This window comes from Macadamia integrifolia, unplaced genomic scaffold, assembly GCF_013358625.1.
Source record: "Macadamia integrifolia cultivar HAES 741 unplaced genomic scaffold, SCU_Mint_v3 scaffold641, whole genome shotgun sequence".
NCBI lineage: Eukaryota > Viridiplantae > Streptophyta > Magnoliopsida > Proteales > Proteaceae > Macadamia > Macadamia integrifolia.
This window is the reverse complement of record NW_024870504.1, coordinates 213,067-228,555: the sequence shown is the minus strand read 5'-3', so window position 1 is coordinate 228,555 and position 15,489 is coordinate 213,067. Positions and strand designations below refer to the sequence as shown.

The 15,489-nt window shown below is 39.7% G+C and overlaps 1 protein-coding gene across 2 annotated transcripts; it reads right to left on the bottom strand.

Moving 5' to 3' along the window:
* Positions 1-9,943: 9,943 nt before the first annotated feature.
* On the bottom strand, positions 9,944-14,996 carry LOC122069555 (salutaridine reductase). Of its 2 annotated transcripts, XM_042633610.1 has the most exons (5): positions 14,925-14,996; positions 14,538-14,799; positions 10,958-11,140; positions 10,466-10,861; positions 9,944-10,283 (listed from the first exon to the last, which is right to left on the bottom strand). In XM_042633610.1, the coding sequence occupies exons 1-4, from the start codon at positions 14,981-14,983 to the stop codon at positions 10,466-10,468; spliced, it is 900 nt and encodes a 299-aa protein (XP_042489544.1). In that variant the 5' UTR covers positions 14,984-14,996; the 3' UTR covers positions 9,944-10,283. The 2 variants fall into 2 exon arrangements, with proteins under 2 accessions (XP_042489544.1, XP_042489545.1); XM_042633611.1 differs by lacking the exon at positions 9,944-10,283 and having other exon boundaries at positions 10,403-10,858.
* Positions 14,997-15,489: the final 493 nt, after the last annotated feature.

Sequence of the window (15,489 nt, the reverse complement as noted above, 5' to 3'; positions counted from 1 at the left end):
GTCCTAATGACCAGTCGGGTGTATGTCTAACCGCCACAGTGACCTGACACCAGCGACCACTGCTTCCCCCAAGTAATAACCCAACACCTCAATCCCTGTTGGGAAGGGTCGTAGCATGAGAAGATGATAATCCTAAATCGCATGCTCCTATATGACATAGTACGATTGCATAGTGCCACCGTGTCCCATTCCACGGGCCACCAATGTAGTCATTTTCAAGCTAACTACGGCATCTAGTCTAATAATGCATCATGCACAGTGATCCCATCATTCATCACATAAACACATCAATCATTTAGTATTGAAAAAGTAAAACACCACACGCATGTCATAATCATATGAGGATGACTAAGCTACACATAATTTGCATGATGACATGGCTAATCTAGATACAATTGAATGATGCCCAACAAGCTTTAAAATAAAGTCAAACGTCCTCTCCCCACTTACTTGTTGTGTACAAAGACTCACGCCCGGTTCAGGTGAGATCTGGCACGGGAAAAGTAAATTTTGGCGAATCTATCATAAGTGAATGGGATTAGTATTTCATCACTTTGGGGTTAAAACTAACAAGATTTGATGGTTAAATCATGTTTAGAATCATAAAAGAAGGTCGCATGTCCGTTTTGGGTCCATTTGGACACAAAAATCACGTTGGGGGCCTCTCAGGTGGGTCGGACAGCCCACCTGACACGGCCCACCGGTCTTCTCAGGTGGGCGGGTCAGCCCTCCTATTGGCCCACCGATGGGGACTGAGGGCCGGTCCTCTCAGGCGGGTAGGTTGGCCCTTCGATTGGCCCATCGATCATCTCAGGTAGGCAGTCAGCCCGTCGATCAGCCCGCTGGTCCTAGCCGAGGGCCTGCCTTCTCAAGCTGGCTGTGCGGCCCACCAATCCCAGCCCACCTGAGGGGGCAAAAAATTTCCCTCTTCCTTAAAACTTTCTCCAACCTTTGGAAAATCAAATGGGGTTTTTCCAATCACATTTTTCACACTTTCAAGGTCTTATAAGATGATTCTAACCTAGATCTAAGTTAGATTTAAGGATTGAAAAGCCATCCTACCTTCTTTGCTCAAGAACTTCTTCCAAAATCCCAAAATCACTTCTTAGCTCAAGAAATCACCAATGCTTCTCCAACCTTGTAAACATTTCTTCAAATCCTTCAAAATCAACACATAAACCATCTATTAAACCTTAGATTCATCATCTCAAGTGGGATTTACAAGATCTCAAGAAACTCTCCCCAAATCAAGGGTTTTACTTAGGTTTGGTGAAAGTTTAAGAAACATAGCCTTTGCTCACCTCCAATCATAGATCTCGTGTTGGGGATCGCTCTTCCGGCATCGGAATGGGAAGATCAAACCTTGGCGCCGCTTAAATCCATTTCTTCTTCCTCTTCCTTCCCCTTTTTTCTTCTTCGTTCTCTTTTCTCCCTTCTTTTCTCTCTCCTCTTTACTCTTCTCACCAACTCTTTAGTGTAATAATGAGAAATTGAAAAACACAATAGATGTTATTTATACCTTTTTAAAATATCTATTAACCACATGGGTGGGTCACTAAGGTGGGCGGATGCGCCCACCTGTGACCGCCCACCTGAGGGCCGAAAATTGGCCAATAAGTGGGATTTTGATGGAATTCGACTCTCGGCATGTATCTCACTCTCGGCACAAGGTATATTATACGTATGCGCTTTAGGATACGGCTACATACTAGCATTATCCATACATGGTCTTATGATACGTGCATGTGCACGGCTTGGGTACACCCGTCAACTCTGGCACTGACTTGGACTTGTCTAGCCATCCTGTGTTCAAAGTCACCCTTGCCATCATGGTCCATAAGGAACCCGCCTTAACCCTCTCTGGTTCGGGTCCTGCATAGTTAAACCAGGTCAATCGTGTAATTAGACCGGGTTTAAAAAGTAGGGTATCACATAACCACTTAAGCCATGTGTTTGTAACTTCCTTGGAACTAAACCATGTTTGTACAAATTATGTTGATTGACAAATGGTCAAGCTGACCCAAAAATCATAATCGATTAGCTGACCGTAAAAAGTTGCAATCAATCAGCTAACCGTAAGATGTCACAATCGATCATCTGACTATAGTGAAAAATGGTCAATTCATAATCCAAGTTCCACATTTTCGATCAAGCTGACCGAAATTTTACTTGGAACCAACTCATGTTGGTATGATTCTATCTCTAGGACCTTTCCGTACAACGATCATTCCTTTAATATAGATTCCTTATCATCTGATTGGTTAATTGCCTTGCGCAATGACCGTGAATCGTCTGGTTCATAGAATTTCCAAATTATGGTACCAATAGTGTCGCATAATGATTGTATCAGTACTTTATTGTCCTTTTGTTAGGACCTGATCTCCGCTCGGAACTATTTGACATTTTTTTCTTGGGTGAATAATTATTTGACATTTTGTTGAAGATTCCAAATGTTATGTCTAAAGTGAAGGTTATTGTTTTTTGTAAGGACTCTTAACTTAAATTTTGTAGCTACTAGGGTAACTAATAGGGCTCGTTTAGGTAAGTTTTTTTTTTTTTTTTTTGTCACATATTTTCCTTTAACTTTCTGCCCTTGCTAGGCTAGTTTTGATGGCAGCACCTTAGGTTGCGTTTGGTAGTTATAAAAAAACACTTCTAGGGTCTTTTGTTTTACAGGAACTAGAAATGTAATCTTATGTTTGGTGTCTATGGTTCCAACATTGGAGTTCTATTCCAAAACGGATGACTCAGAAATGGAAATTTCTGGTTTTGACACGAAACGTCGTTACTAGAACAGAATGACTACCAAACGCAGTCTTAGTTCCTTTCCATGCTTGTTTCGTTCTTTTTTTTTTTCTTTTGAGGGGGGGGGGTGGTTAGGATTTATAAATGTAAATTCCAAGGTGGCAATTCTCAGCTAGTCCCCCTAGCTTTCTTGAACTGGACCAATTAATAAGCGGGCTATAATGTCTGGTTTGGAAATTTCAACCATATTATTTAGGGGACCGGGCTCAAGCATGAACCCTGCTTAATGGGTTACTAACTAGTAAAATTCACTTGAAAGATTTCCTGGTTTGTGCTAACTAAAAAAGAGGAGGGTTCCAATTCTTTCACCAAAGCTCGGTTCTTACGTTGCCCAATGCCTCATACAACTCGGATGGATATTTAGGTAAAAAACTGTGCATGTTGCTGCTATAAATAGCTCATATATGCCTTGGGCGTACAAGATCAAATAGTTTTTGTTGTTGGTATAGACATGGCTTTGAAGGTGGTCCTTTTTATACTGATGATAATTCTGATTTTCGCTCCTGGAATGGCCATAGTAGATTACCCCTGGTATCTAGTGCCATGATCTCGAGCTCTGCATATTATCAACAAAACCTAACCTTCCTATTACCATATTGATGTCAAAATCAAATTTGCCTTTATGGCTTAGCCGAAGGTGGGGTGGGGTGGTGTGGTGGTGGTGGTGGTGGTGGTGGTTTTTTTTGGGTGGGGGGGAGGGGGAGGGGAATAAAAGGAAAATGAAAGTGCCAATGTCGTCAACATATAGCAAAGTAGCTAAGCAACACCCTCCCCTTACAAAATCCATTTTTAATTAAGAAAATTACAATTACTCCCTTAAACTTGCTCATAGTTACTCAAATTCTCTCTCTTATAAGTTTTCCTTCTATGTTTCTAATTTTGAGCCTTTTTAATTATTTTTCCGAAATCTCGGTTGTTCTAGCCTATATATTGTCTTTCATGGAATCACCAACGTCCGCTAATGCAGTCTGAGGGTCAGAGTTGGACTCGTGAAAACAAGATTTGAAAAAATTGATAAAAATTACCTTCCATCCATCATCCTATCGACTTCTTGTAGCAAATGCCTATCACAACCATCTCATGTCCATGGGAAAAAATATCCTTGATCTCATTCTTTCCCATTCGTCATGCATTCGGCTAATTGTGTTAGGTCAATTGCTTAATTGCTTGACTTGACCTAAGGTTGGATTTCATCTCTTTCGCTCTTTCCTTTGCTTATGATGCTTCATGTTGATAGGTGCCCTATCCGCTTTTATGCAACAGACGTCAAAACACCCTTTCTCCAAGATTGAAGTTTCGCTCTAGAAAAGTCTACGTCGCCCTTCGTCAAAATGATGACTTATTCATCAGTAAGTAACGGAGTGTTTCTATTGAGATTCAAGAGTTGCGTGATGAAGAGATCCAAGATTCAGACTCCTCTCCACCAAACAATTCTAGTGTTGTAGCATTGTCATCAGTCGAACCTCAAATTGGGAAAGTGTCACAAAAGTTTTCATTTCAAAGGAGAGGGTTCCCTAAAAGGCAGTGTGGTGCTTGCACTAGTGTTGGGACCAATGGGAGCACATTTAGAGGCATCAACAATGGGGAAATTTATGTTCTTCATGGGGGCAAGACGATCATTTCATCCCTCCCTGTGTCTAGGTGTAGAGGCTACACTACCTTCTAGGTTTTTTTTCCCTCATTTTAATGTAACTCTTATTATATTTCCTTATCAGAAAGAGTTTCCATCAATGTGGATTCCTATCATAGTCTATATTAATCAATTTGTAACATAATCATTTTAAGTTACATAGTCCAAGTAAAACTCTCAATATGGTATCAAAATCCATATGCTCACACAAGCATCACTCCTAAATTGTCAAATTTTTTTAGACCCTCTCTCCTTCTAGTCGTGAGGTCTCCCATAAGCCCTCTCTCTCTCTCTCTCTCTCTCTCTCTCTCTCTCTCTCTCTCTCTCTCTCTCTCTCTCTGTTCTTCTAACTCTGTTGACCAACCACCTCCACCATGGTCAACCTCTCCACCATCACCCTTGTGACTTCACATTCACCTTCACCTCTCCCTACCACTCACTCTGGGGTGCACCACCTTATCTCTCTCAAACTTACTTCTAAGAACTACGTTTATTGGAAGACTCAAATTGTTCCTTATCTCACTGGATAGTGTCTCTATGACTACATTGTAGGAAACCTCCGTTGCCCTGAAGATCCTACTAAAGAAAAATCATGACGCGGAAAAGATGCCTCTACCATGATTTTATTAATCACCTCCCTCTCTGAGTAGGCCCTACCACTAGCAGTCAGTGGACCACTAGTAAGGAGATCTGGGATGTCTTCATGTTGCTTTCAGCTTTCCTTCCACAACAAGGATTTTGTCCTCTAATGTCTCTCTTCAATATCTGGTTCACAAACCAAATGAGATGATGACTCAGTTTCTATATCAGGCCAAGTCTCTGTCTGATTAACTTGCGACCATGGGTAAGCCTATTCTAGTTGAAGACTTTAATATTCATATCCTCAAATCTCAGAATATCAGGCCTTTGCCTCTATTATGATGGTCAGATCAAAATTGGTCAGCTATAAGAACTCCATGGTCTTCTTATGAGTCACGAGAACTTAATTCAGTCTCACCATGCTATTATTAATCCTTCTGCTGATGCAGTTGCCAACCTCTCTCAACAAGGTCAAGGCACTAAGACCCCATTCTCTGATGGGCGTGGCAACACATCCTCTAGAGTCCATGGCTATGGATGAGTAAGTGACCAAATGCTTTTGGTCACAACCCCTGCAAAATCATCAAGCGGACACTTGCTATTATTGTTTGCAAAGACAAGGTAGCCAATCCAAACCACCTACTTTCCCCAACCCCCTATGTCTAACCCTTATCCATGCCCTCCCACCCCCCCCCTCATGCCTACCACTCTACCAACTATCTCTTCACCCCAACCCCTAACCACCATCCATGCCACCCATTCCCCCTCCCTCATGCCAACCTTGGACTTACACCACCTCTTGGATCCCTAACACTGGTGTAACTCATCATACTACTCTTGATATGACTTCTTTCTCTACATTTGAACTATATATAGGTAACAATCAACTTCATGTTGGCAATGGTAAGGGTCTCCCTATATCTCATATTGATCCACTTTCTTTTATCTCTCCTTCTTGTTCTTTTACTCTTTCTAATGTTTTGCATATTTCTTCTTTCACTCACTCCCTTATATCAATTCAACAATTTTGTCATGATAATTCTGTTTATTTTGAATTTCATTCCTCTTCTTATCTTGTAAAGGTTCTGGTGATCAAGCAAACCCTCCTTTTCGGAGCGAGGAAGAATGGGCTCTACTCCATGTCGCATTCCTTCTCTGCTAATCTTGCTGCTACTTACTTTTATGCTTGTTGGCATCATTGTTTGGGCTACCCTTATGATCAAGTTCTCTGCCTTATACTACGTCATATGCATCTCATCCAAAAGCCACTCTCTTTTTCCTCCATGTCAGATGGGCAAGTCTAGTCATTTACATCTTAGTGAGACTTCTTCTTGTAGTTCTCCCCTTTAGATTTAATCTTTAGTGATGTATGGGTCCTCACCCCACTATTTCTTCAATAGGACATCCTTATTTTGTTTTATTTGTGGATGATTGCAATAAATATATTTGCTTTTATCCTTTAAAGTTATAATCGGATGTATTTTCCACTTTTGAAACTTTTTGCACAATGGTTGAGTGTCAATTTTCCCACTCCATTAAATCGATCCAGACATATTAGGGTGGGGAATACTGATCCCTCTCCTCCTATTTTTCAAACTTGGTATCCAACATAGGATTTTATGACTTCACACCCATGAGCAACAAGGCACTGTTGAACGACATAACAGGCACATCATAGAGACCGGTATTACTCTGCTCTCCCATTCCTCTATTCCTAAGGCTTATTAGGACTATGCCCTCAAGGCAACTGTCTTCCTCATAAATTGAGTGCCCTCGTCAGTCATTGGAAACATCTCCCCTCACCAATTGGTCACTCAAAATGTTCCTGAATATTCTTTACTTAAATTGTTTGGTTGTCTCTAATGGCTACGTCCCTAATTATCAAAATGTTGACCCTCAATCTGCTTCTTTTGTCTTTCTAGGGTATAATCCCTCTCATATTGGTTACCGGTGTATGGATATTGTCACTTATCTCATTTACATCTCTCGCCACGTCCACTTTGATGAGACCAATAACTCATTTCGTATTATACCATCTCTACCACCGCCTCATCCATAGGCTATTGCTACAAATATCTCACCTAACCCTCCCCCACCCGCTCCACCTCTCCATCCTTCACTACTAGCCAGTCATACACCAATTACTCCACCACCCATGTACCCTTCCCCTACATCATCTCCATGCCAATCACCCATCCTCTTACTACCCCCCCTTAGACTCCCCTTCTGCCCCTTCACTTTGCACACGGGCTCTCTCAAACATTTATACTGACCCTCTTTCTATCCCTCATGAGGCTCACCAGCCTCTACATCACCCCCACTGAACCTACATGCTTCTCTTAAGAAGTTAAGGATCCTCTTTGTTGTTTTGCCATGGCTAATGAATGTAATGCTTTAGTAAGTAATGGCAAGGTCTCTTGTGCCTTGGAGTGAATCAATGAACTTGGTTGACTGCAAGTGAGTCTATTACATCAAGAGAAAAGTTGATAGATCTATTGAGCATTATAAGGCCCATTTGGTGGCAAAATGGTCCCATCAGCAACCTGGACTTGACTATCATGAGACCTTCAGTCCTATCATAAAATCCACCACCATTTGGACTATACCATCTTTGATAACCTCTGAAGACTAAGGTGTTCAACAGCTAGATGTCTAAAATACCTTTCTTCATTCTATTCTTACTAAAAAGGTATATATGGCTTAGCCTTAGGGTTTTGAAGACAGTCATCGCCCTCATCATGTGTGTCGTCTCCATAAATCCCTGTATGGGTCCAAGCAACCCCTGGGGCTTAATTCCACAGACTTTTTGAGTTTTTTATTTGCTCATTTTTTCGATCATCCCAAACCGACAATTCTCTCTTCATTTATATATTACCACTTATGTCCTTGTCTATGTTGATGATATCTTCATCACAAGGAATCTACCCTCTCGTGTCAGCTCTCTTTTCTAACATTTGGCCCCAAAGATCTTTGTCGATTCAACCTTTTTGTCGGTGTTGAGAGTCTCTATCAATCAGATGGGGTAGGGGTGTCAAACAGTCGGTTGGTTCGTTTTCGATCGAGCTAAATCGATTTTGATTTAGGAATGAGGGAGACCAAAACCAATTTGTTGAGGAACTACAGTTTTCGATCAGATTTGATTTTGGTCCAGCTTGGTTTCAATTTTTTTCATTTTTTCAATATCGGGTTAATACCAATTTAGATTGGTCTATTATAAGGCTTCAACCATAATAAAGTCTTACATTTATAACCTATAGTGACAAAATATTTGGCAGAAACACTTTAAATTTGTGATGAAATCATGGTTTATCGTTGTAAGGAAAATATAACTAATATTGAAACCAATGGATAACTAATTACTAAGATGATACCTAATATTGAAATCGCAAAATGAACCCTACTATCAAATTATTCATTTAACTATTCAACTAATTTTGTATAGTGAAGAAAGAGATCAATGGAAGCATTTTTACAATTTATAAATCAATTTTCCTATTCATAACCTCATATCCCTGATTTGTTACAATCCCCCTTACAACAAAAAATATTATCACTAGTATTGTAATAATAGATAATCAATTCCTCTATTTATAACCTCATAATTACTTTTTTTATTGGTTTCATTCGGTTTGATTATTGGTCAGTTTGATTTAGTCCGATTTTCAACCAGTCCCAACATATCTCATTCCAAACCCAATCCAATAAGGATCGGTTTGGTTAGGTCTGAGTTTTTTTAATTCGAGCTAGGAACTGAACCCTCATTATGGGGTGTTACTGTCTCAATCTCAATATAACACTGATTTCTTGTAGGGGTAGGCATGGCCGATTGCAAGCCTATCAATACTCCTATGGCTGCCACATTCATAGCCTCTTTCGTAGAGGGTGCTATCTTCTCAGATCCTACCAAGTATTGTTTTGTTGTTGGGGCCTTATAGTACATCACCCTTACACGGCCAAATGTTTCATACTCAGTGAACCATGCCTGTCAATTTATGCATGCTCCATTAGATACTCATTGGTCCCTAGTTAAAGGGATTCTTCACTATTTCAAATCCACTAGGGGTCATGGGTTGTTTATTTCTAAGTCCAACTCCCTCCAATTGCAAGCATTCTCTAATGCTGATTAAGTTAGTGACAATGAAAATAGCAAGTCAATTGGTGGGTTTTCCATTTACATGGGCCCTAATCTCATCTCATGGGCCTCCAAGAAGTAGAAAATGGTTGCTCGCTCCTTCATTTAATCTGAATACAAGGCCATTGTTGATGCTTGTGTTAAAATTACATGGTTGCGCTCTTTATTTGGTGAACTTGATATTCCAATCCCAACATCGATGTTGAGATCAAATTTTATTTTGTTCATGACAAGGTTGCTTCCAAGGTCCTTCAGGTTCAATTCATTTCCACCAAAGATCAAATGCATCTTCTCCTATCTTGTAGGAGTCCCACTGGTTACCAATCTCTACTTCTATTAGGATTCTACCTATCTCACTAGAGTTCCATATGATATCAAACCCTATCCTCTCGTAGATTTTGTATTGCTATCTACAACTACTACATATGATATTACATTCCTAATGTAACTCATCCTATTAGATCTCTTTATCAGATAGAGTTTCCAGTATTGTGGATTCCTATCATAGTATACATAGATCTACTTGCAACACTTAAGTAATACAATCCAGGTACAACTCTCAATAACCCTTGATAACATGAGCTCATAAATCTTTTGAATTAGTGAGTAATCTCCAAATTAACTTGATTGACAAAATTTTATCGTGAACCCAACAATTTCTAAACCCTAAACCCCCAGGTTTTTGGGAAGACACAGATCCTTATAAGCAATTGATTCTCTCTAACTCGGCCCTTATGTTCATTAGTCTTCTCATTCCGAAAACTAACATTCAATGAATCCAACCTTGAACACACAAATTGGGAAAATTGAGATAGACATCCAATATGTCAAAACAGAGTTAAGAACAAACTTTGCAAGAACAGATCTCCTTGCATGGGACCATAATGGAGCCTTCCATAGCCCCAGCTTAGACTGAACACAATTAACAATGTTATTCCAAATCAAAGATCTCCCCCTTCTTCGGCACCAGCGGGTCTCAAGATACATTGAGGCATCCTCCATAGGAGAAACACCAAGAATGTCGAAGTTCCTTGATTAAAAAAGACCCTATTCTTGGAAAAATTAATCTGCTGACCTGATAAATCTTGAAATAAATCAAGAATATGTTTAATGGATAAAACATTACGATCATTAGCCCTACAAAAAATTAAGATATCATCAGCAAAAAGAAGATGGATATTTTTCCTTATTTATTTTGAAGTCTTCATGTTCTCTAGTCTATTCGCCCATATAGAAATCTATTGTAGAGAGAGAAAGAGAAAATATGAATAGTCTAACTCCAATCAACATGAATAGCTATTTCAAGATGATAACCCTACCTATAACTTAGAATTCAGCACAGGGTTAACCCCACTATAGAATTTTCCTGTAGGGAGCTTATCAGGTGGTAGAAGAAGTAATCTAGTTCCCAGGTCAGCTGCCTCAGCAGCGGTATGGTTGCCCTTATCACGAGTCATGGCCGTCCGAGTGAAGCCTGGACAAAAGCAGTTTATGATTAAGCCATGATCCTTATAACGCTTTGCCAGAAGCCAAGAATAAGCATTAAGGGCAAGCTTAGACACAGAGTAGTCAGTCCAAATATTTGGCCACCCTTCTTCCTTCCATGTCCCCTTCTTTACACTCTCAAGAAACCATCTTACTACAATATCAATTCTTTCCTCTGATAACCTTTCTTCATCTTCTAATTCTTCTCTTATAGTAGGATTCTTGACCTTCTACATGCATGAATAAACGTAAGATTGCCAGTAGCAAGCAAGGAAGTTAAACGTTAGTAGCACTTTAATGGAAATTAAGTGCTTAATTTAACTTACATTGAGTTGACCCAGTTGGGAGCTAATGTTTAGTATCCGACTTAGAGAAGATGATCGGCGGAACAATGGTAGAAGGGCCTCTGTCAATAATTTTGTTCCATAGTAGTTGGTCTTGATTACAGTCTCGGCATGTTCCACAGAGTTCTCACCAATCTCATTAAATGAAACTCCAGCATTGTTCACCTGGAATCACAGTTTTAAAAATGGATCGGATCGGTCAGGATCGCCCAGATCGGATTGGTATCAGTCGACACCGATCCCAATACCGATCCACTGGTAAGTTATCAGTGTAATATGACTCTTAAAAAATAAAAAATAAAATACTTTATTTTAAAAATAGAGGTAAATTTGTCGGATCAAGTCTGAACCTGACCGATACTAATCTGATCCGTCGCATATCGGTTGAGATCAATCATGACCGAGGTTTAGTTCTCTGATAGCATCATAACCATATCTTAAGAATAGTTTATCATTAGGTATATTGATGACTTGCTACTCTCTCACCCTTAATAAAAAAAATAAAAAAATAAAAAAAATAAAGAAAAAAAAAGAGAAAAATATAGCCATCACCGTCTGGAAAATGAGCTGCTGTATCCTTCATAAAACTTATTTTGGTGGCAATCTCGTGACTCTAATCACGGTTAGTTTATAACATATTTTTTGTTTGGTGTTTTGGTAGTTTCAATGAAATATTTTAATAGATTTATGGGGGAAAGAACTGGTCGTGCATATGAGAATCAATAGGTTGGGAGTTTATTATATTTCAATGGCCGGGACATTATTTTTCCTAAGACCGTGTGATCAGAGAACATTCTTTTTCTTCCTTAAATTTATATAAGAAAACGTTTCTCTAAACAGTAGTGTCGCCTTTGCACTACCGTGGAGGCCAATGGAAGTGTGCGTGAAAGCATCAACAGATATGAGATTATAAGCAGAGGGTTCTCTAAAAAGTAATGTGGTCTCCGCACTACCATGAAGGCCAATGGGAGCATGCATGAAAGCATCAATAGGGATTGGGTTTCCACTTTTCATGAGGAGCAGGGCGGTCATTTCACCCCCTGTGTCTGGGTACATGGCCACATTGCCTCTTAGGCTTCTTTCCCATCAATAGAATGCTACTCGGTCATGCACTCCTGCACTCGCACTGTCGCAATGACCACCTTGCCCCGCTATTGGATGCCTCGACACACATTCCCATGGCCCCCGCATTGGCTTACATAAGGGCCATGTGACTAGGTAGCGTCCTCTACATCCAGACATAGGCTACAGAAAAGGACATCCTACTCCGTTGATCAATGCCTCTACCTGATCTCTCGTGGGCACATGTGCTGGTGTAGTACCCATGCAACCAAATAATGTTCTCTTACCCATACATATGTACTATATCTATATATACCCATGGAAGAAAAACCCTACACCTAGACACAGATTGTGTAAAAAGACCGCTCTGCCCCACACTGAAGATGCTCGCATGCACTCTCCCATTAACCATGCCTACTAGTGTGTATTTGCACCAAGAGGTAGTGTTCTCTACCACATATATATATATATATATATATATATATTTATATATATAAAAGAAAGAATACTACCTGGTAGTATTGCTTACACTCAAACACATGGGAAGTGAAACCAAGCTAGAGTTAGGAGTGGAGAGAACTCAGTCTAGTCTGCTCTGCCCTTTCAATGGTTAGCCTTCCTTTCTAGCTAGCAAGCTAAGTAAGCTATTGCGTACCCTTGGTAACAAGCAAGTAAACTCACGCTCACTCACAGAGTTAAGGAAAGGATGGTCTATGATCAACTAACTCGGTCGTTGCTTGGTTACATGGACGCTAACGTGCAGTAGTTTGATTGCTGGGCACACTAGTGCACTTCGGTTTTTTCTAATACTCCCCTTGCATGCAATGATGTGGTGGCTTGGTGGATAGGGCAAATCCATTCCAGTTGAATATATTCTATTAAAGCAAAGCCAAGAGATGATAGTGACATCGGTCTTCTCCTTTCATGAGGAAAAGGTTCAGAATGATACAACCTGGATCAACTTTCCCATATGTTCAGGCATGCGCAACATTATCGGGTATTTTATATATATATATATATATATATATGTGTGTGTGTAAAAAGAATTCACTTCAAGAACAATGCCTATGCCAACACTCCCAATTTCCACACATCTCTCTCATCTTTCTATGAAAATACACTTTTGCCCCTTATTTAATCTGGAAAAGAGAAACACAGAGAGTTGTATCGTAAACCACACCACTGGACAGAGAACCACTATATTTCTTTTAGCAATCGAAACCAAATTGGCACCTTCTCATGTTTCAGTTGCATAATTTGGAATTTCATTTTAAGTTTCCTCTTCATCTTGTTCTCAGTTCCATAATTTGGAATTTCATGTGTACAGGGGATCATCCCATGTGAGATATATGGGTCCGACCAACAGTCCATTCCATTCCACTGACGATTTTTACCATCAAACAAACAGAGATTCCTTTTTACACCAAAAGACAAAACCTAACAAAGATTCCTTCATTGGGGAAGAGACCCATGCAACCATTAAATAAAGAAAAGTAAAAGTAAAGAATTCCATGGCTCAGACTATCACACTTCCAATTATTATTTTTTTTTTCGGTGCAAACCACGCTTCCAATTAAAGCTTTATAAAATGCGTAGAGCAGGTTGCATACAGAACCACTGCCTAACCCAAATATATATTGGAAAAGAATGCTTCCTCGTGGCCTAGGCCAATGAGAGATGCTTATGGGCATAAATAGGAGTGGACTATTAGATATTATAGAATTGTGGGTATCATTTTATTACCACTTGTGTCTAAGCATAAAGGTCGCACATCTAGGAATATTCATTTCCCTTTATTTATATACATATATATATATATATATATATATAGAGGAGAATGTAGTTTGGCCAGGAGTGTAGGGTTTGCATAATCACGGAGGGCAATGAGAGTATACCCGAAAGCATTAACAGCGTAGGCATTTCCACCTTTCATGGGAGGTGGGGCGGTCATTTCTCTTACCTCTGGAAGCACAACGTAGCCTCTACATTCTTGAACAAAAAACATTCTCCCTATATGTCTAAGAGTATGGCGCTTATGCACAAACATAGGATGAGGCAGAATGACCGCTCAGCTCTAAATGAAATGCAAAAACCCTACCTAGTCGATGCTTTTAGGTGCACTCCATTGGCCCTTGCATTGGCACAAGGGCCACGTTCTCAAATAAAAAATTGAAGTATGTCGAGAAGTGTGGCCTATGCAACAGCACCCCAACTAATGAGAGCGGACATTGACCAGGAAGGATGGGATGGTTATTCTGCACTCCCTGTCTCAGGCTGCAGAGGCAGGCTTCCAAACAGAGAAGGCATTCCCTATATATACCATTGAGAACTATCATATATATACGGTCTAATGATAAAATCTCACCAAAATTCTTGCGGGAGATGCTTGGCTAATTGCACTTAAAAGTTTTTATTAAGAGAACATAACATCAAAATAAAAAAATGATGATGATAAGGATAAGCATAATAAGAATCTCATTATGAGATAAATGGTACATACCAGAATATCCAGCCCACCGTACTCCTCTCTCAGCCATGAAACAAAAGCATTGATTAAAGCAGGGTCTGTTACGTCAAGGCGAAAGAAGTGTACGTCGAGGAGTCCTTGAGCTCTAAATAACTCAATAACATTTTGGCCTCTTAATACATCTCTACAAGTTAGAATCACAGTTAGACCTAACTCGGCCAGCCTCTTAACAAATGCATACCCAATTCCCTTGTTCGCTCCAGTCACCACCGCAACCGTATCCTTTGACCACCATCTGTCATTTCCATTTCCACATTATATACCACTTAACCATATCTAAGTAATACTTTTAATACTCTGTGTGTGTGAGAGAGAGAGAGAGAGAGAGAGAGAGAGAGAGAGAGAGAAAGAGAGCATCACCTTGTTGAAGAAGAGGCCACAGAAGGAGATGTAGGAACCTCCAGTTCCTTTGATCCCATTGCAAGTTTAAAAGTGATAGGAGTTGGAGATCTGAATTCTATATATATAATGAAGGAAAAGAATTCAATCCGAAAACATGGTTTACATCAGCATTCTCATGTGTCTATCTCTCTTTCATATGCATATATGGTTTACAATAACTTTTCACACATAATATAATAATAATATATATATATATATATATATTTATTTGGCAAAAGATATACTAGCCGAAAGACAAGTTGATGGCGTGGCATTAACTAATGGAGGATGAGTCCTTCTCAAGAATATTTGTTCAAGTGGCATGGTATAAAATATCGAACATCCATTATAAAAGGTTACAAGTATGGTCTGTGATTTCAGATCGTTGAAAAAACCCAAAGCGCGCGTGGGAATCTTGCTTCAAAGCCTACGAAGTAGGCTATAGGCCGTGCTCGGACATAATACTCTCTCTCTCTCTCTCTCATTAATTTTTGTAAGGAATGGGAGGGGAAAGAGGTTTGTTTTAAGTCAGAAAATGCAAATA